This window comes from Crocodylus porosus, unplaced genomic scaffold (assembly GCF_001723895.1).
Source record: "Crocodylus porosus isolate Cpor-Errol unplaced genomic scaffold, CroPor_comp1, whole genome shotgun sequence".
Lineage (NCBI taxonomy): Eukaryota > Metazoa > Chordata > Crocodylia > Crocodylidae > Crocodylus > Crocodylus porosus.
The window spans coordinates 95,485,501-95,505,687 of NW_017728943.1; the positions used below are offsets into that span (position 1 = coordinate 95,485,501).

Genomic DNA, 20,187 nt, shown 5'->3' on the forward strand with positions numbered 1-20,187 from the left:
TTCAGAATGGCACACACATTTATATTCTGTTAGAAACCGAAAGCCTGAACCTGAAAAAACCTCAAAGGTTGGGAGACATTGAGATATATTAAAAAAAGGAAAAAAGAACTCCCCCTTCTTCCTCTACCTGGACTTTCTCTTGTTATAAATAACAACACTGTATTAATAAAGAGAAGGATTGCTTCACTACTTCTTTTCTATAACTGAATATTCCTAAAGATACTAGTTCGCTTTTATAACCAGATGAAGCTTTGGGCTACAAGTAAAAAATGGAGACAGGAAGCTACACAGAACACAGGAAAATAACAGTGGCAACATGAAGAGAACAAAGTAATCCTGTTAACCAGAGTGGGTAAATTAAATTAGGGATTAATTGGTAGACTCAGTAAGAAAGGGCTCAAATGCTAGCAAAATCACCTTGCTTCCATTCTGAATCTCTCTTTTTATTTGTAAGACTGGCATTACAATTGAAAAGGACTCAAAATGGAGTGATATATACATCATTGGTGTTTCATGATGCAACTGATGGAATCCCTGAATGGATATTGCTTCAGCTTTGATTAAAAAAATGGTCTAACAAGAAAATCTTTAACTTCACTATTGATCACAGGTGGCAAAAATGAAGGAAAGAGAAAAGGAAAGGAAATCAAAACTACGGTCAAGTTCATAACATATACATTGTTGGCTGATGACACTGGTTCCAAATGTACAATAAAGCCCACAACACTTTATTACTATGAATATATTTGTGAATGTTTTTTTCTCATGTTGATCAACTTGCTTCTGAAGGTTGTTTTTCTTTTTTGTTTTAAACTTGCATAATAAACATGCAATGAAACATTTCTTTTTAAAGTGTTTTTTTTTGCAGTCGTCTTGTTGTCATACAAAGATTTCATAAAGTTGCAGTGTTGCATCAGAGCATTACCAAAATAAGAGCGAGAGCTAAAGAGGAAGGTAAATGTGAAGTTAACGTGATGAGAATAACCTACTCTTGTCCTGAGACACTCCAGTCTTATTAAAAAGGTGTGCACAGTCAAACCCCTTCCTCCCAAACCTACTAAAACACAAAATAACTTGGAAGAAAAGGGAGGACAGAAAGAAAAAATAAGATGTCATCATGCACTCATCTTCTGCATAGCTCAACCCACATATAGTAAGGCACTATTTCCCCACAACTTAGTGTCCACAACAATCTTTTACAGTGCTCTGTGAACTATATAGTTCCTTCCAGAATGATGAAATAAACAGATTGAATGAGTGTCGCTACCACGTGACCCCATGTGTGATCTTATAGTCAAGGGTGTCTTCTGGCAGTTTTGGAAATAAACCATCTCAAGTCTCTTTGTGTATGTGTGTGCATGTTATGCATGGGGATTTTTTTAATGTTTTTTTTTTTTTTCCAGAGTTTCTGTTTTAAATTGTCATTGTTCTTTACTCCCGTGTTCTCAAAGCATATACACAAAAAACTAAAAGCACAGTCAAATCATTGAGAAGAGAGCATTGGTGCTCCAAAAAGCACACAGCTTCTGTGATTTAAGAAGTCTGCTAAACATTCCCAAAGGAGTTGGAAAATGCATGGGTGTATTTTCAAGTGCACATCCTCATCTGTTCTCAGTTGAGCTGGTCTTCATACTGTTTTCGGAAGCAATCGCCAGCAGGGAAAAACTCCCAGCACCGTTCTTGATACATTTTCCATACATAGGATTCCTGCAAGAACCAGAAATTTAAATAATTAATCTCATTCAATGAGAGCGCATTAGGCATGTTTCAGCTTTTAAAGGAATCTAATATGCTGCTCCACTGTTCTGATTCAATTCTTATTGATTTGCTGTGTATCAACCTGCAAGTGGTAAAGTACACTAATAACTTCATCCATCTTGGATGACACTTTTACGTTTCTATCTCCTGACTGAAATATATAAATATGTGCAAATATATGCTAATGAGTAATTAAAAGGGATTCCTGAAACAGCTCAGAGAAATCATCAATAAAGACTAAAATATTTGCTTGCTATTTCATGTCTAAGAACACCTTAAATCTCCATTTTAGCTGGATGCAACACATCATAGATAAAGACTAGCTTTTTCATGGTCTTTGAAGGAATATTAGGTAAATTTCTGTATCATCCATTTCAAAACATGCCCATGTGATATTAAGAAAAGAAAATAATGTAAGTTTTTGGTATAACCCATAGATGAGAGTAGTCTTCTTAAGAAGGCTTTTCATCTTGGCAGTTTTGTTCATTTGTTCAGATTATGGCACAATGAGAACATATCAGATTGTTGCTTTCTTAGTAGCAATGTTTCATGTAAGTTTTTAAACCTGTAAGTTGCATCCAGGTCTCATACTAAAGTGTACTTAAAAATTTGTGATTAATTAAATGTAGAGTATGATGTATATAGAAAAAGACATATTCATCCCAATTCAAGAGTTATCAGCTACTCTCAGATAGATTTTTCAGGTGTAGGTAGATTTACCATTTTATGACTCTAGAGGATGCACATCAATGTAGTTTTGTCATTTTCAGTTCATTCATTAAATAGTTCAGGAAAAAAAAATTTCCTTCTGAGAAGCTTTGAAGAAGTTAAGGCAGACTTTGTGATATCCTGCCAAGGGGCAGAACTGCCCAGTTACATGTCTGTTCAAAACACTACACGTTATTTCTTTAGATTTATATTAGGAGAGTGGTTAGCAGAGTGGGTCTGTTGGTCAGATCTGAGCCTGATCTGGCATGCCTGGGATCAGCCTTAGTGCCATAAAGCTAATCATGGGCATGGCCCTGCCCTGGATTAGGCCTGCCATCTCAGTCCCTCATGTACTGGGTTGGGTCCCACTATCCCAGCCCCGTCCCTGCATCTGTGGAATTGGGCCCTGCCACCTCAGCCCTGATGCTGTGCATGTCAGATTGGGCTCCGCCACTCCAGCCCAGCCCTGCACATACTGGATCAGGCCCCGTCACCTCACCCCTCCTCAATACCCATGCAAGGCCATATTATCTAGTCTGTGAAGCTTGGAAATATGCCAGAGGAGTCCCAGTGCTGATTGCCGCTGTTTGCCCCATCAGATTTCCAGAACTTTGGGGAAATCCACTGTCTGAATAACACAGCTACATGGACTGGATATGGCCCGTGGGCTGGGGATTGAGTACCCCTGCATTAGGACATTGAGAAAAATGACTTATGCGATTCATAGATGCTAGGATTGGAAGGAGCCTCAACAGATCATCGAGTCCAACCCACTGCCTAGGCAGGAAAAAGTGCTGGGGTCAGATGACCCCAGCCAGATGCCTATCCAGCCTTCATGTGACATGAAGTATTACAATGGCTTTTATTTAATCTGCTATAATCTATGAAAGTGATTGTAAAAAAAGGACAAAGATAACTATCTAAATGATTCATAGAAGAAAAAAATGTTGGCTATTGACTTTGACATTTGTTGGTATACTTTGCTCTTGAATCCTCAACCTAGATTTTATACAGTAACAGTCAGTCTCAATGTACTCTATATCTGAGGCTGTAGCTAATGAGATGAGGGTGGTTTCTCTCTATAAAACACTGTGAGACTTTTGGTTTCAGTGAGTAAGTTAAAGGAGAAGTAGTAAGAACAGTTAATGTGCAGGAAAAAGTTTGGGGCCTGTTTTATGTCTATTTTCTAAAATCAGCAAATTGGTACTCAGATCTTCCCTGCTATCTTTAAGCCATGATACTTAGAAGATGCCTACAAATAATCCAGAAATAGTCCACCTTTACATTAGCATTTTAATGCATTTACAAATGCATGAAAAACAACAACTTCACAAAAGTTATGGTTATTTATTCCTTTTTTAGTTGTTCTCAATTTTATGTGGTAAATACAAAAAAGCGCTTAGTTATATATGAAACTTTAAGCTGAATAAAAAAAAAACAGTGCCTCGATAATGCCCTGCTACATTGCCCCAGTGTTTTATTTGGTTCTTGATGCAAGAATAACTTTATGAGTTGGTGTAACCTAGGACCTTCATGAATTTATCACAAGCAGCTGGTTTGAACAGTCAGTGATCACTGGTATGCAGTATGCTCTAATCTCTAATCATGGATTACTCTGCCAGGGGAATTTCCAACCAGCCACTTATGTCAGTTATATGTCTCTGGGTTGCATTGCCATTGCAGTGAGTACATGACCCAGTTTCATGGCCCACAAACATGAGCAAAATCCATGAAGCCATATATTCTCCTGTTTTAAAAGATAATTTACTGTCCAAGGGGTCTATTCTCCACCTGAGGGATACTGGTTACACCAATGAATCACTGTATTCATTTTATATAATGCACTGCATATTTTCAAGGGCGACTCCTCTGCCTGTGAATAATATACTAAAATCCAAATGATAATATTTAATTGTAGAAAATCCCTACAGGATCAGGAATATTCAATAGCTCAGAGTGATCTTGGTTCCCTTTCATTTAAATGAAAACCACGCATAACTTCCTAGACTGAAATAAATACCAGTAGTTACACTCTAGCTTCAGTAATTGCAGTGGGTTAGTGCACATGATAAGTAATGCCTAGCAATGATGCAAACACAAATGCGGTATTATTTTTACATGATATCAATTAAAAATTATGAAAACAAGAGTTAACCTTAGTCTGGTTTGTAAAGGACAAAATGACTATTCAGATATAGCAAAACATAAAATTGAGTAGTTTTATCTATAGACATTTTCATAGAGCCAGCTTTAAGACTGCAAGATACTGATCAGAACCAGGTTTACAGTGCTTACTTACCTGTCCCGTGTGCTCTGTTTCATCCTTGTTAATGAGATACATCAGAAAAAACCTACAAAACAAAGAGAAGCTTGTCAGAAGCAAAGCATGTGGGAATATAAAGGCAACATGGACAGACAGATGGATGTTTACCTTTACATTTCATAGGGTAATAAGAATTCTGCTAATACATGTTAAACAATGTTTCATATACAATATTTATATATACACAAAAACTAAACAGAGTTTCTAGATAAATTGACTGAAACACTATAAGAGACTCATTATGGTTTCATAAATCCATCTTGCAGCTGAAATGCTTTCCCAATGCCCTTGGCAGAAGTATTATAGCTACAAACATTTTCTCGCCTCAGACAAGTAAATTGGGTCTAATTGTAGACACTAGGATTGGCAAAGAGTCATTAGGATTTCTTCCATGAGTAAAGGCATTACTAAAAATGTTAAGGGTAGTGGATATTTTCTTAGACCTTGTCTAGGAAAACAGGCAATACTAATGATAAAGATATAATAGCAAAGACAAATCAAAGAGAGTCCAGTAAAGGGCAAGGAAAATGGTTAGGGGGGTAGGGGACATGGTGTATAATTTCCAAGACTTTTTAAAAACAAAACAGAAACAGCTGAAATTCCTTCACCTGAAACTATATTGGCAGCTACATAAGTCATAAGCAGGGTTGGAAACTTTAAAGCAATGGCATAACCCCAGCCATTTGACTTAGCAGAGTAACTGAGAGTAGCAGTAGGTGCTCATTCCCTGTGTGGACAAACACTAAAGAAGACAGACACTTTACCAGAAGATTTCATAGATTTTTGCTGCTGGCAGTGAAATAAGGACACTTGAAGATCTTGGATTCAGAAACTGGGCTGCTTCCCTGACTCTAGAGAGCATTGTGGTCAACTGTTGTTGACCTGTCTGCCTCTCTTCATCCAAAAAATGACCCTTAATGTCCCTATCCATTTTAGCGTGTCTCTTTCCTCCTTAGCTCCTTATTCTGGACTTCATCTGGACTCCATCTCAGCCCTATTTCCTTACTCAGACAACTCCCTCTCCCCCCATCCAGGCTCCTAGTTCCATTCTTTCTACCTCTCAGTTCCTTGTCTTAGGGGTGCTCTTGCTCAAAAGTCCTAGTCTACTTCCACATCCCTATAGCCATGTAGACTGGGTTATATATTCATTCCACTTTTGCTATGAAATAAAGTAAATTTACTCCATAGTAAATATAAATAGTTTATAAAACTATTATAAATCATCTTGCTTTCAGGTCCTATATTCAACACCACAGTCAAAAAATAGCTAAAAGTTGCAATTTCATGGAAAGTCATACTCATACCCTGCTACTCTGGCCTGAATTATGTTCAGTGCATATAGAACTTTGAAAATTTAGCTACCAAACTCTAACAAGTCTCTGATGTTCATGTATGAACTGAGATTTTTCAAAGCCATGGAGCTTGGTAAGATTTAGTTACATTTTCCTGGGAATAGAATACAACCTTGACACAATTGTGATCAAATGCCAAATTGCAAGCCTTTGCTTAATTGCTGTTCCTCCCTTGTATTATTGACCTGGCACATTAATTGTGGGGGATGATGGAGGTCATGAATTACAAAAGAATTAGTGATTATTGTACTTACAGATAGTTGGCCAAGTTGTGCTCCTGTAGCGTGTGTGTTTCAAAGCCATGCGGCACTGTATCAAAGTAGTCATTTCCTATCCCACAAATAAAGCATTTGGTCTAAAAAATACAATAGAAAATACTCATGTAGCTTCTTTGAGAAAATCCAGGAAGCATCCAGTAAATTACTTGGAGATTCCAATACAGCATGTAGAACAAAAAGCTTTTCCTTTAAGGACCGAGACCAGAAAACACAGCCAAATACTTTGAATGGATATTTAATTGCTGTCACAATCACTTTGAGCTGTTTGTTAAAAAATCTTTGGCACCAATAACTGAATGAGAACACATCAGGAGAAAGAATGGCATGAATTAATCAAAGCTGAAAAGCAATTTTTCCTTCCTGTGCTCTGAATGTAGGGGTCAATATAGTCCATAACAATCTGTACCTCAATGGTAGTTAAGTTTACCCAACTGAAATTGAATATGCTCTCAGTTGAGATTACACAACACAGCAGGTACTTGATACCTTCCAGAATTCTGACAGTCACATTTAAATAAGAAAAGAGAAAACCTCAAGGTACAGCATACTTTCACCTAGGTTCTACAAAAAATATATACCTAAGGTTTAAAAAAAAAAAAATCAATCAGTCAAGAATAAAATGAAAGCCCATTGCAGTGGATCAAACTCTTAGTTCTATTTGTGTGGTTTCATGAGTTACAAATGAGAGCAAAATTCTGCTCACTGCTTTGCACAACAATACACCTTTTATAGTACTGCAAATCGCATCCTCTCCCATCAGCTTAAAAACTATTATCCCCTGCATGGTTCACATTTTGATAATACTTTCACGTAGCTAATATTTTTCTGTAAGTGCCTTACAGCTCAGCAACAAGGAGGTTATAACTTCTTACCTCCATGTCTTCTTTAACTTGCTCTTGTTGGTCTCTCAACTCCCCAAAAGCATCAATTATTAAACCTGGTGTTTGAATAAAAATGAGACTTAGCATTCATGGGTAAAACTGTAAGGAAACCCTAAAAGTTGAGGCAGATTTCTGACAATATAAAATCAACTGAGTTCCATGCAGAGCTAGTACATAAATGCATTTAACTGATTAGAAGAGACAAAGTGAGTACTTGAAACCTGGCTGACAACAATCTCTGATTTTGTACAATGTATTTTCAGCAGGTTCTTGGACAAGTGATTTCCTGTTTTAGGTATAAGAGACTTAGCTTTGACTATTGTATGGCAGGTTAAAGTAGGCCAACATTTATGCAGCAATGGGGCTATTAATACTAAGCATTATACTAGTATACATTTGCAATGTTTGCAGATTTATTGTATGAATGCTACAGAAAGAACTATGGGCTATGTGCATGTTGTTATCCACATGTGTGTCATTTAATAATGGAGTGTCATTAACAGCACTCCATGGAAATCATGGACCATTTTTTTTTTTATTATTTTTTTTTACAGAGACAGGAAAAAGAAGAGGAAATAAAAGCTGCACTAAGGTCAGAGACCAAGATTACAAAATTAAATGTTGGACTCTTTTAAGTCAGCACTAATTCTACTGGAGTTGAAGAGCTGCGCTGCTTTAACACAGGTAAAAGCAAGATGTATATTGTACCTGACTTTTAGAATAAAGGCCTTTCAACTACCTCCGATGTCATACAAAGGGATTTCAGCTAAACGTTTTAAAATTAATTTAGAAATCAACAGCCAGACAGTGCAGATGATAGAGCACAGAGTTAAAGCTTCAATCTCAGCAAGCTAGCTCTCATCCATACCTTGTTATTCTACAGGCATTAAGTAGTCAACTGGACAGCTCAGTTAGTAAGCAGACAATGTGATACTGGGTACTATATTACTATCAGCCTTAACAGTAATGCCTCTATCCTAAAATCCACCTACTTTGGCATATCCTTAGATTAATACTCAAGGATTCCAAATGAATCATATGCATCTTCTCTTTTTTGATTTAGGTTAGCATTTACAAGAAGGCAATAGTGAACATTATGGCATGGACACACATAGCACTTATAATGGTCTAAATTCAGTTTAAATCAGAAGAAGATGGATAAACAGGCCTGCTAAACTGGTTTAAATCTGACTGGAATTATTCAAAAGTATACCTGGAAAATCAAGTACTGTTTTGAACTAGTTCAGTGTTGTGTATGATGCATGGATTTTAGTTCTTTTAGTTCTTGGACACAGTGGTGACCCGCCACTTTACAGCAGACTCAATTAATCAAGTCTGCTCCACACAGGAGCTGACATGCACTGCACCGCTTGTAGTTGTATAAGCAGTGAAATGTGCGTCAGCATGAAGAAACAGCATGAAGAAAACAGCACATTTGAACTAAAGCACCTCCAAGATGTTTTAGTTCAAAAGCACACCACTGCCAATTTCTTTGTGCTGACACACATTTTGCTGTTTATACAATTGCAAGCATTACAGCAGTGGGCACTTTTCGAAGCAGCCAGTGCTGCGCCACTTGCATGTGTAAAAATGCCTCAAGTGTTCTCAGACATAGACCCAGTTGGTCCTCCAGGCATCCCACACTGCATTACTCTTCCTCCCCCCACAAACATGCTGCTGCAACTGGCCACTCTGGTATATAGCCATAATGCCCCCTCCCCTTCCCCCCACCCCTGCGTTTATTCCCTTTTTGTTGGCACTTTTAATCCATGAATTCCCTTACATCGTCTGTTCAGCAGAAGCTATCTTTATAACATCCATTTTTGTGCTCCCTCTCAGCTCAACTGCAGCCCCTCATCATGCCCCCCAAGCATCTGGGAATCAAAAGCATGGGTCTCAACATTCCCCTACCCAAATCGGGCAAGCACACTGCAGACTTGGGTCAACTGCAGGCTACTGGAGTTTATTCAAATCATATTTAGGAGAAAAGGGAAAGCAGAAATGTGAAAAAGTCCACAGCCACAGGTCACCCACCACTGGGACCTTGAAAGTGTTGGTGCAAGCACTCCCACCAGGAAATCCCAGTGTCAAAAAAACCCCGCTGTTAAAAAAAAGCAGCATGGCACATGTGGCAGCAGCTTGTGCCACCAGAACTGAAGCATGGCTGGCCAAAGCCACACTCTAGCTGTTGAACACGCTCCAAGCAGATAGATTGCTGCTACTGATGCCCCAGGAAGCCTCCAAGACCCCAGGTAAGGCATCCACAGATGATGGCCCCAGCCTCCCCTATCCTACCTGGGACATTTGCCCTGCACTAACCTCACTTGCAGGGGCATGTGCAACAGCAAAAAGCAGCAGCTCAGATTTGCGCCTGTGCTATTTTTGCCACAGCAACCACACACCCCTGCACATGGGGACTCATCCTATGAGTCAAATCCTTTTTTTGATAATTCAAGAGGTGAAGAAAAGGACTGCAGGTACATCACCACTTCTTCTTTCTTCTATTGCATGAAGGCTGTTCTGTACCATCACCCTAGTATCTTAATACCTTAGAAGTAGGCCTCCTAGAATGGATCCAAAAATGATAATGGCTAAACTGGGTGACAAACCAAGCTCCACCAGGGATAATTCAGTGGAATTACTTGGCTTTTTCACTGCTGGATCATTTTTACATCTCACTCTTAATACAGATCCAAGAAAGGGACATATTCATACACACCTTACATCTCTAGCCTCATCATGTGAACAGAAAAGTCAAAAAGAAGAAGCCACTACTGCTTTTTGCAAAATATGCAAAACTTAAAGCACTGTAAGTGCCAATGGACTTAAATATGTCCTATCAATCAATTTATCTGGATACCATCTCTCTCTCCTCTGACCTTATTCTTTCACTGATGTGGAGTTTTGCAACAAATACTTAAGGATTCTTTTTTTTTTTTTGGTGACATTTTGACTTTTTAGCTCCCGTCTGTATCAGAAATGTAGAGTAATGACTGTGGCATTAAGATTCTAGTAGTTTCAAATATACTGTAAGTCTAATCATGGGCTACAAATATATACCTTGTATGATGGCTAGCAAGATGACAATTACAAAGAAGAAGAAAGTGATGTCAAAGATGATCCGATAGATTTCATATTCATCTCCTGCTGGATCCTCAATTTCATCACCAATTCCTCCACCTGCACGCACTCCAACATACATGTGAAACATGTAGCACTAGAAAACACGAAGTAAGAGTTAATTGTATTAAAGAAATTGCTTTTCAAGATTTCGCCTACTGATTATTTTATTTGTAGAGCAACTAAAAGCCACAACTTCAATTCAGGTTCCAGATTGTTAGACACTGATAAACACACAGGTTAGGGAAAGAAGTTACATATAAACTCATTTAAGTGATTAGAAACTAGTTTAAACCTGTAACACAACAGAAGTTCAGTGCACATAACCAACTTCCAAAATGATTGAAACTGGTTTGAGATAAATCTGGTTGGATGTAGTATTAGACTTAATTGATTTAGGTTAAACTGATTTATGGAACTTCTGTCCCAGATCCCCTCCCGATTCAAGTAACTCTCAGTTCCCCAGCACTGCAGGACGTTTTGCAGCCTTAGGCTGTGATGTCTGCACCAGCAGACCAAGGCTGGCCCAACCCCCAGCTATCACAGAGCTGGGGCACAGCCTCAGCTCCCTAGCCTGATTCCTGCCTGGGTCTGTCAGCCCAGTGGGACAGGGGGGCAGAGCATGAAAATGAATCCACAGACCCCACTAGCCCCAGGCTATACAGCAGGGGGATGAAAAGCCCTGGTGGTGGGGGCTTTTTGCTCTTCCCCCCACCCCTTACAGCCCAGTGAGCCTGGCAGGGATTGACTCAACTCTACTCTCTCCTTAGCCTCTGCCTCCTAGGGAGGAGGACCAAACCCCTCCCTGCTCCCATCTGGCACTTGCTGGGGGGTGGGGTGTGTGGTTCCCACCCTCTTCCCCCCACTCCTCTTGGAGGCAGAGGGCTGGAGAAGTGGCAGGGCTGGAGTGATCCCAGAACAGTTTGAGCTGTGGTGTGGGGAGGGGTGAAACCCCCCGTGGGTACTTTTCCTCCATGCAGAGCAGACCCCAGCTGAGGGGGTCAGTATGGACAAGGAGTAGGTGTATTCCTCCCTTGGACCTTTCCCCTTGGAGGCCAATGGCTGGGGAAGGGGCAGGCTGGGATGAGCCCAGCCCAGCTGGGAAACTCCCCATTGGGTGCTTCCTCCCCCCAACAGACTCCAGCTGCCAATCAGGCCTCGGGCTGCTGGTTCAGCAGCTTCAGGCAGCCTTGCCATGAGAGGTGATACATGTGAACACCCCCAGACTTCCGACCTGGGCCACTGAAGACTTCTGCCTGTTTTGGCCACCCAAACACTGAACATCAGTTCAGTTTGTTACCGCTTCAGTCTAAGTAGGTTAGAAAAAAACTGCAGAGATAGAATTGATTTTGTCTTGGGTTTTTTGAACCTCTGTACTTACCCACAGAGACTGTCTATATACTGAAAACCTTTTGGTCCAAATAAACAAGAATAAAAAAGGAAATCTCATTCTTGTATTTATTTAGAGGAGGAGAATAAAGGTATTTGGGAAATGAAATAAAACTAACCAAAGTCAGAAAACAAGTTACTGGCAGAGCTGGAAATAAAAAAACAGGTTCCTAACAGTCTAGTATCCTATCCACTTAAGTATGCCAACTCTTTTTTCCCTTTCTATGTTTGCATATACTACAGTGGGAGTTGCTAAAGATTAGAATGGCAACATTTCCTGTTTTATAAGGAAAGATCAAACATCCACTTGCTGTGAGTCAAATGGCATGCTGGGGCAGCATGGTTAAAACATACATTTCTCAAAGTCATACAATCTCCTGAGTTTTATCTAAACAGATAATGGTTTTTCAGTTGTTTCTACAAGCAAAAGCACACAAAGGAGCAATGGGGCTAGTATCACTTCTAGCCACCTAGACCCACCCCAAAGGATAACCCATCAATTTTACAGATGGGTCAACTGAGACTTGTGTTAAGTATAAGTTTGGAGCAAGGCATGAATTCATATTCCTGGATTCTGTAGCAAGATACCTTAACCACTCTACCACTATATCCCTGATATATAGTACTTCTATTTTTTAGAATAAAATAATGGTAAAAAACTTAGAAATTTTGAAAAATTTATGTTCTTACATTTTGTATAGTTGGGTCTGGTGAATTAAGCATGGGGTGAGAATGTGGGAACTGCCCAATACTGATTCAGGCTTTGCACTCATATTATCTCCATTTTTGATAAGCTGTAGCCTGTCTCCCAATTAAAGTGATGGTATTATATTTACCAATATTGTAGCAAGGCACTGAAGTGCCTGCTACTGGTGAATCAATAAGTAGGAAGCCCAGCTGCTGGTTGCCAGGGTAACCAGGGGAAGTCAGCTGACTGGAAGGGGCAAGGCCTGGCTCTTATATAACTCCCAGGCTGAGGTCAGGCAGGCAGTTCCCTGCTGGCAGCCCAGGGGGAAGGAACTCTGTTGGAGAGAATAATGAGTAGAGGCCAAACTGCAGGTGCGGCCTGAGACTGGGGACGGATGGAACAACTCTGATGTGGCGAGAGGAAGGTGGAAGCCTGATGGCTTAGAGTTATGTTATAGCCAAGGGGCTTGTGTTTTGTTTACTTTTTAACCAGAGGACCAGGTGAAGCTATACGGGGACAGAGGAGGCCTCATAGGGGAACCACGACAGTGTGGGAGCCCTAGCATGGGCAGCGGGAAGCCCTGAGCGTGGGCAGCAAGAAGCCCCAGAGCAAGGCGGCACCGACAGTGACAAGGGCCGTGGAGAGGCCGAGCACCAGAGGGCACCAAGAGTGATGAAGGCTATCGCTAAGAACAAACAACATCTGGGAGATCTGCGAGGCTTGGGGCATGGTACAGGGGTGGTTGGAGCCACGCATAACCCATAAGGCTGGGTGCTTGGACCCCCATCATATAAACAAAGCTCGGGGTAGCAGGAACCGTGACCAGGAGGATGACAGGCAACCTCCCCTGAATTTTTACAATATCAAGACGTGGCGAGCAAGAATGAGGGTGTTTTAACCCAAACTTGGCACAGTAGGGGGTGCTAGGGTATTTCCCCCCACCTGGTACAGATATCAAATGGGTGAAAATATTTACAAAGTTGTCTGAAAAATAAGGTTCAGCATACTTCAGATCTCATACAGGGTAGTGGCTCCTGCTATAATCTGCTGCCTTTTAAATCAAGGGTTTTTTTTATTTTTTCTTTCATCATGTTTAGGGGATCAAAGGAAAATAAAAATACCACAGGGATTCTGTTAGAAGACTATGCTGTCCTTAATGGCTCAGTGAAAAATTACAATACGTTAAGATTCTGAAAAGTGTTTAATAATGGTAATATGGTGCTCCCTATTTATCATGTTACATTGGTTTTTTACAACATTTGCTCAGTTTAATAGGTAAAAGATTTTGTTATGACTCCCAGCCTTTCAAACTCACTTTTTATCTCTGCATTAGGCTGGGCTCTTTCCCTTTCCCTAGTAATGATGATTCTTGAGGCCAAATAATGTCTTTGTCAGCTACTGTCTGAAAGACATATTGTGGGTGTGTGCAGATAGAAACTGAGGACATTACATGGCCCCACAAATCTTTATTTCAACTGATGACTGGCAAAAGAAAAGACTAGCTTTCAAAGCCCAACCTCTATTTTAAGGAGGGAGAAATAGAATTTTATTTGTAAACAGTAAAAAAAAAGATAACAAACCAGTGATATGGAATAAATATGGAGCCTCAGATGTTGTTTCTAAAAAATCATTTTTAGAGTAGAATCATATTTTAAGTGAATTAACTGAATGCTTCTACAATGAGAGCTCTGAAATCCTTTACCTTGAAAAAGTAAATCAGGACATAAAGCACTCATTTTATTACTATTCTTAGTACCAGGACTCTTGAGAAAAAAATCAATTGCAAGAGGAGGAAAAAACAGCATTTGGAACTGTACAATATACTAACCCAAATTCACACGGGCAGGGAGAGAAAACAATTATTATACCTAAACGAGACAGAAGAGGGATTTCCAACATGCTTCAATGACCCTTACCTCCTATTAAGTACTGCCTTCTGGAGCCGTTGCATTTTTAGGAGGCCAACTGCATGCACAGTGGGCACATCTACACATTCTATTAAAACTATAAAGGCTTACTGTGCAGTAAGCCTTCCCTGGGGGCCCCCTGCAGCAGCCAGGGGGAGCTAGCCAGGGAGCACGGAAGCTGGCCCCAATGTGCATGGGGCCAAGAGAGCTCTGCCTGCTGCAGCAGCGGCCATCTCCTGGCCCTGTGCATATCAGAATGCCCAGTGGGGCTTTCTCATGCAGCTGGGAGCTCGTCAGGAGCTGTCACACTTCAGTGTTTTGTGCAGATATGTCCAGTGAGGATTCAATGTAAGTACAGGTTGCAGCCTCTGGCCCTTACAGAAGCCAGTGGAGAAGCTGCAACTAAGACAAAATGCTTCTGATTTTTTTTCACCACTGCTCAAGCCCCAGAACTTTGCAAATGCACCAAGAGAATTCACAAAACTTCTCTGTTAGATGACTCTCCCTAAAAGTGTAAAGTGTGGGGAATAGAGTGGGAAATTAATTTATGACCCTAAGCATCTTACTGTCTGGGCAACTTCCAGTACTGCATTTAAGTGATGCCATTAACATCTGTCACATGCAGTGCATTTTCTCACTTATCTTCTCCCAAGGAGGGAAATCATACATGCATTATAGTGTTTAGCAGCTTTTCTTCCCCTGTCATTTGTCCCTTTTGAAAATTAATAATTGATTCATACTTTTTTCAAATAATCAATTCTGTGACTGGGATTAAAACTTTTTTTCTTGTACTATGATCAATCCAAGTTGTGTCAACGTGGCACATAATTAGAAATATAACACTCAACACAGTAATTTTTTTTAAAATCAATTTGGTTCAATTATCCAACTTAACAATAAAAACAGAAGGCACTTTTCATAATGTGGGGTAGCAGAACTTGCCATATAATCAGAACACTGAATTTGGGGCTTTCCTAGTCTGAAATCACATTTGTAGCTTAGTCCCACTTTTCTCACATTATGGCAACAACAAAGCCCTTTCTCAGTGTGAACTCAGTTGGTTTCCAAACCATGTTTTGGGAATGTGGCATCTGTGGAAGTGGGCTTTTGTAACTAGTTTTATATCTCTTTCCCATTTGCATCTTTTGCAAACATGGAAATAAAAAGGGCTTAATTGTGGTCTGGCAACTGGACCTTTGTGAAAGGTGGTACACAGATGTGCTATAGCAAGAGTAATTTAGTAAATTATGAGTCGCAAAGATACATTTCCTTCTCTGCTCCCCAATTGCTCTTACCAGTTGAAGGTTCCTATCCCATCTTAAAGGCTCCTTAGCTGCACTGATCCATATATTGGGAGCCTAGGTTCTAGCCACTCCCCATATTTTCCACCCATTTGCATGACTGGGAAGGCATCACATGCCTTCCCATTTAATTACTGCTACATATTTATGCCCAACTTCTGGTATTCAGGACCTTGGTGAATCTTACTCCTCCTTGCAGACCCATCTGACCATGCAGGCTTGGCCTGCTAATAATCAGTCCTATTAATAGTCTATTCTTTTGATATAGTGAATGTCCTTTTGCTGATTTTTCTCCTTCTACGCCTCTCACCCTATCCCATCTCATCTCAGCCATCCCTAACTCCTAGCTTAGTTTAGTGTTTCTTTAGTTCTGTCCTGAAATCTATTGTGAACTCAAAGCAAAATTTGTTATGTGTAGCAGAAGTCTATATTCAGAAGTGCTACAAAGATACTGTACTATCAGTAGCAGTGATTATAGCTGCAACTAGATATTTTCTACTGACAAAATTATAAACACATAAAAACAATGCAAAGAGCTCTTCTACCTCCTAATGGATAGGAAGAATACTTAGTTAAAATCAGAAAGATTTTAAGGTGCAGACTAACAACTATTGTGGGCTCATCTTGTGCACTTAAAAACCAGTAATATCTTTATGGAGTAAATCTACTCTGGATTTATGCTAATGCTCTTTGTTTTTTAATTTATTTTTTATCCACTGCGTATGCCATCCTTCCCAACAAAGGTTTAGAGCAGCTTGCCGTAAGAGAACAGAACTTAGAAAAAAGAAGAGTGAGAAGAGAACAAAGCCATGTAAAAAAGGGAACTAGGAAATCACTATAATGTAGACACGCACTAAGCAATATCTCAGCCTACTTTGTTTGCTGCCCAAATAGGAAGGTCTTATAGCACTTGGGCACTATTGGGCCTTAAGAATGACTGAGTTCCAGAGCTAGGGAACAGTTGCTGAGAAAGACCCCCTGGATGCGTCCAGATGTGTGTGCACATGCCTCTTGCAGCATCTCAAACCCTTCTGAGATGCTGCAACAGGCACATGCGGGAACAAAAAAATGTTCTCCATGCTGCAAATTTACAGTACAGGGGCAAAATTAGATACCTAGATATCTAGGGGTCAAAAAATACCCTGGGGGAAAAAAGTGGGGCAAGGCACAATCCTAAACCATGCCCTGGGGCAACCAGAGGCTTGGTCCTCCACAGAGATGCTCTGGTAGCTAGCCAGAGCATCTCTATGGGTGGCCCTTGCCCCTGTGCTGAAGCACGCAGAGCAGGCAGCAGTGCAGGCTGCAGGAACCTGAACCCAGCTTTGTGGCAGGTAAGTAGGAGGTTTGTGGGGCTGGAGAAGGGGAGGAAGGGACCATGGCGGGGGGGCACAAAGCCCCAGAACCCATTCATTCCCCCAACTCCCCATTGGTTCCCCCCACCCCGTTTGTTCTCTCTGCTCCCCATTCATTCCCCCAACTCCCAGTTCATTCCCTCTACTTCCATTTGTTCCCCCGACTCACTCTCCCACCCAGGCTCAGCCCCAGCACCCTGCACTCACTGGCAATAGAAGCAGCAGTCAGGGCCACTCAGAGCCTCATGGCACAGCCCCACAGCGCAGGGGGCAGCAGGGCTCAGCTCCAGCCACCTGGCACCTGTGCTGCTGCATTGCATGGGTGCTGCCCAGCTCAACAGGGCACTGCGCACTTTCTTGCAGCTCCAGGCCACTCAAACTGAACAGTGCTGAGCCCCGGGTGGCAGCTGGAGCACCCACAAGCTGCCAGACAGTGCACAGTGCCTTGCCATGCTGGACTGCACCAAGTCGATGCAGCAGCTGCAGCGTGGGTGCTAGGTGGCCAGGGCCAAGCCTTGCTGCTCCGCACCATGTGGTAGGGCTGTGCCATGAGGCCCTGAGCACTGCTGCTGCTGCTGGTAAGCTATTGGTGGTGTGGGAGGCTGGAACTGGGTGGGGAAGTGATGAGGGGGCAGGAGCTGAATGGGGGAGCAAATCAGGAGGCTGGAGTCAACCAGGGGAAATCCTGAATGATCTCCAGCCTCTTGCTCATTCTCTTGCTCATCTCCAGCCTTGGGAGGGCTAGAGATGGAGCAGGTGAATGATCAGAGGGCTGGGGATGAGCAAGAGAGGAGGCTGGAGACGAGCTGGAGATGTTCGCCTGCTCATCTTCAGCTTCTTGCTTGTTCCTTCGATCATCTCCCTGCTCCTCTCCAAAACTTGACTATATTTTACCATAACTAGACAAAACTCTCTTAATGACCTGATAACCCCTAGGATTCAGAAGCATTTATATCCACTTTTGAGAAAGCCCTGTGGAATGAAACAGCTTTCTAATTTTTGTTTGTTCAAAAAATGCACAGCAAAGAATATTGTCCTATTTCTTCCCTCTCGTTCTTTAATACCTGCAGAACAAATTTAAGTCCCAGAAGGTTATGTTACAATCTTCTTCCCTTTACCCTTCACTCATCTTCTTCTGGTCATCAGCTATTCCTTTGGCTATTGACAAACTGAGATACAATTGTGTGAATGGGAGCATGAAATAATAACAACGACAACAGCATGAAATACAAGAAAAAACAGATTGAAACTTACTGTTAGCATATCATCACATTTCATATCTGGCATATCTCCATCTTCACTCTTGTTGTAGAATTTACGGAAAAAATTGAATGCTACTACTGTGTACAAGTATACTACTACTGCCAATAATCCCACTGTTAAGACAAGCTAGAAGATAAAATTGTACAACAGATATGTTAACATTGCGAAAACAAGAAATACCATTTCTTTTGTATAATAAAGAGAGAGAAACAATAAACTATTTACTTGCTAAAACCAAATTGTCTTATTCTCCCACTATTGTCCGTCACTCCTGGCATTTCAAAAGAAATGGATGCTTTAGTTTAATACAATGTCAGTGCATTCTATACTAGGTTAGAGCATTTCAATTAGCTCATTAATGTTAAAATGGTATAAGATTGAGGCACTAGGAAAATATTATAAATAAGCAACAATGCTACTTCACATATGACATACAGTAAAGACAGATATAGTCTTATTGCCTGTGTAAAATTCAGGATGGTTTACCAATTCATTTTAGAGCAACTGGGTGCCTCTACATGTACGCTTTACTGCGGAGGAAACTAATTAGCTTTGGAGTAAAGTGTCACAGTCTACATGTATACTGGTATTAGGGCATGGATTAATTAACTCTACCATAGGATAGTACTGTTGGGCACAGTACTATTTTATGGTAGAGTTCTTATGTGCAATTATACATGTGTAGACCATGACAGGGGCTGGCTGGGGCAAAAGGGTGCTAAAATTCAGGGGCTGTCTTCCAGCTAGCTATGCACTGTAACACCCTTGTGTCCCAGCTAACCCTTCTGCCACCCACAAACTGCACCAGAGTTTATTGAATCACACTAATTGCACATGTAGATGCACTCATAGTTATTAAATATTCAATGCTTACAACACCTTTGCTTTTGTGTTTGAAATGTTAAAAAAATAAAGTACCTCATAAATCTAGTGGAAGGCAACTTAACTTGGCTCTGGAATCAAGGCTTTAAAGCAATCTTTACATTTACTAAATAGGTATATTTAAATAGTATTCCTTGACCATTATGTAAATTAGAGCTAATATCTGAAAGTAATAAAGCTGCACATCAGAAGGACAATTATGAAGACTTAACTTGCAAAATTAGGTGGGCCTTTGCAATTACACAGGAAAGTGGCAAAAAAAATGTTTCTACTTAGCCTTATGGCATTTTAGTAGCAACACTATTCCACTTACATCTTAAGCATCTGAGGCAAAACTATATATTCATTTTAGCATAATAGTATAACCTCTTAGATGGTTATGTGATAAGCAGGGATCTTAGTTTTCTCTGAGAAAAAAAATCCAAATTTTTCCCGTTTAAAAACCCAGCTCAAATCCACATTTTCCATGATTAAAATGAAACACCACTATATATATGTACACACACATACACACATATATACACATACAAATATTTACATACACACACACACACACGCACATATACTAGTGGGCACTCATTTTAATCATAGAAAAATGTGGATTTTAGTATGGGGGGGAGGGTTAATCAGAAAATGTTGGCCTTTTCTTTGATTGGAGAAAACTAGGATCCCTGGTGATAAAAGGCATCCCTCAGCTCTCAGTTGCTACAGCATTAAAAAAATATTGCCTTGAGCCTTATTGAAAACAGTTTCAACTGCCCACAGCTATCATCTGGAAAAATAACTATTAGCACATTACTTTCATAACTGACTTTCAAAGTTCTTCATTTCATAGATTTAGATTTCATAGACATTAGGGCTGGAAGGGACCTCGGGAGATCATCGAGTCCAGCCCCCTGCCCAAAGAGCAGGAAGTCAGCTGGGGTCATAGGATCCCAGCAAGATAAGCATCCAATTTATTCTTGAAGGTGTTCAATGTAGGTGC

General features: G+C 40.6%; 1 protein-coding gene across 1 annotated transcript in view; it reads right to left on the reverse strand.

Annotated features, from left to right (window-relative positions):
- Nucleotides 1-413: 413 nt before the first annotated feature.
- RYR2 (ryanodine receptor 2) overlaps nucleotides 414-20,187 on the reverse strand; it is an 810,210-nt gene continuing 790,436 nt past the window's right edge. The window contains exons 100-105 of the mRNA XM_019549810.1: nucleotides 18,312-18,446; nucleotides 10,361-10,517; nucleotides 7,292-7,356; nucleotides 6,396-6,496; nucleotides 4,766-4,817; nucleotides 414-1,707 (exon numbers count right to left, since the gene is read on the reverse strand). Of these exons, the coding sequence (XP_019405355.1) occupies nucleotides 1,612-1,707; nucleotides 4,766-4,817; nucleotides 6,396-6,496; nucleotides 7,292-7,356; nucleotides 10,361-10,517; nucleotides 18,312-18,446 (606 nt within the window). The 3' untranslated portion in view covers nucleotides 414-1,611. The remainder of the gene's footprint in view (nucleotides 1,708-4,765; nucleotides 4,818-6,395; nucleotides 6,497-7,291; nucleotides 7,357-10,360; nucleotides 10,518-18,311; nucleotides 18,447-20,187) is intronic.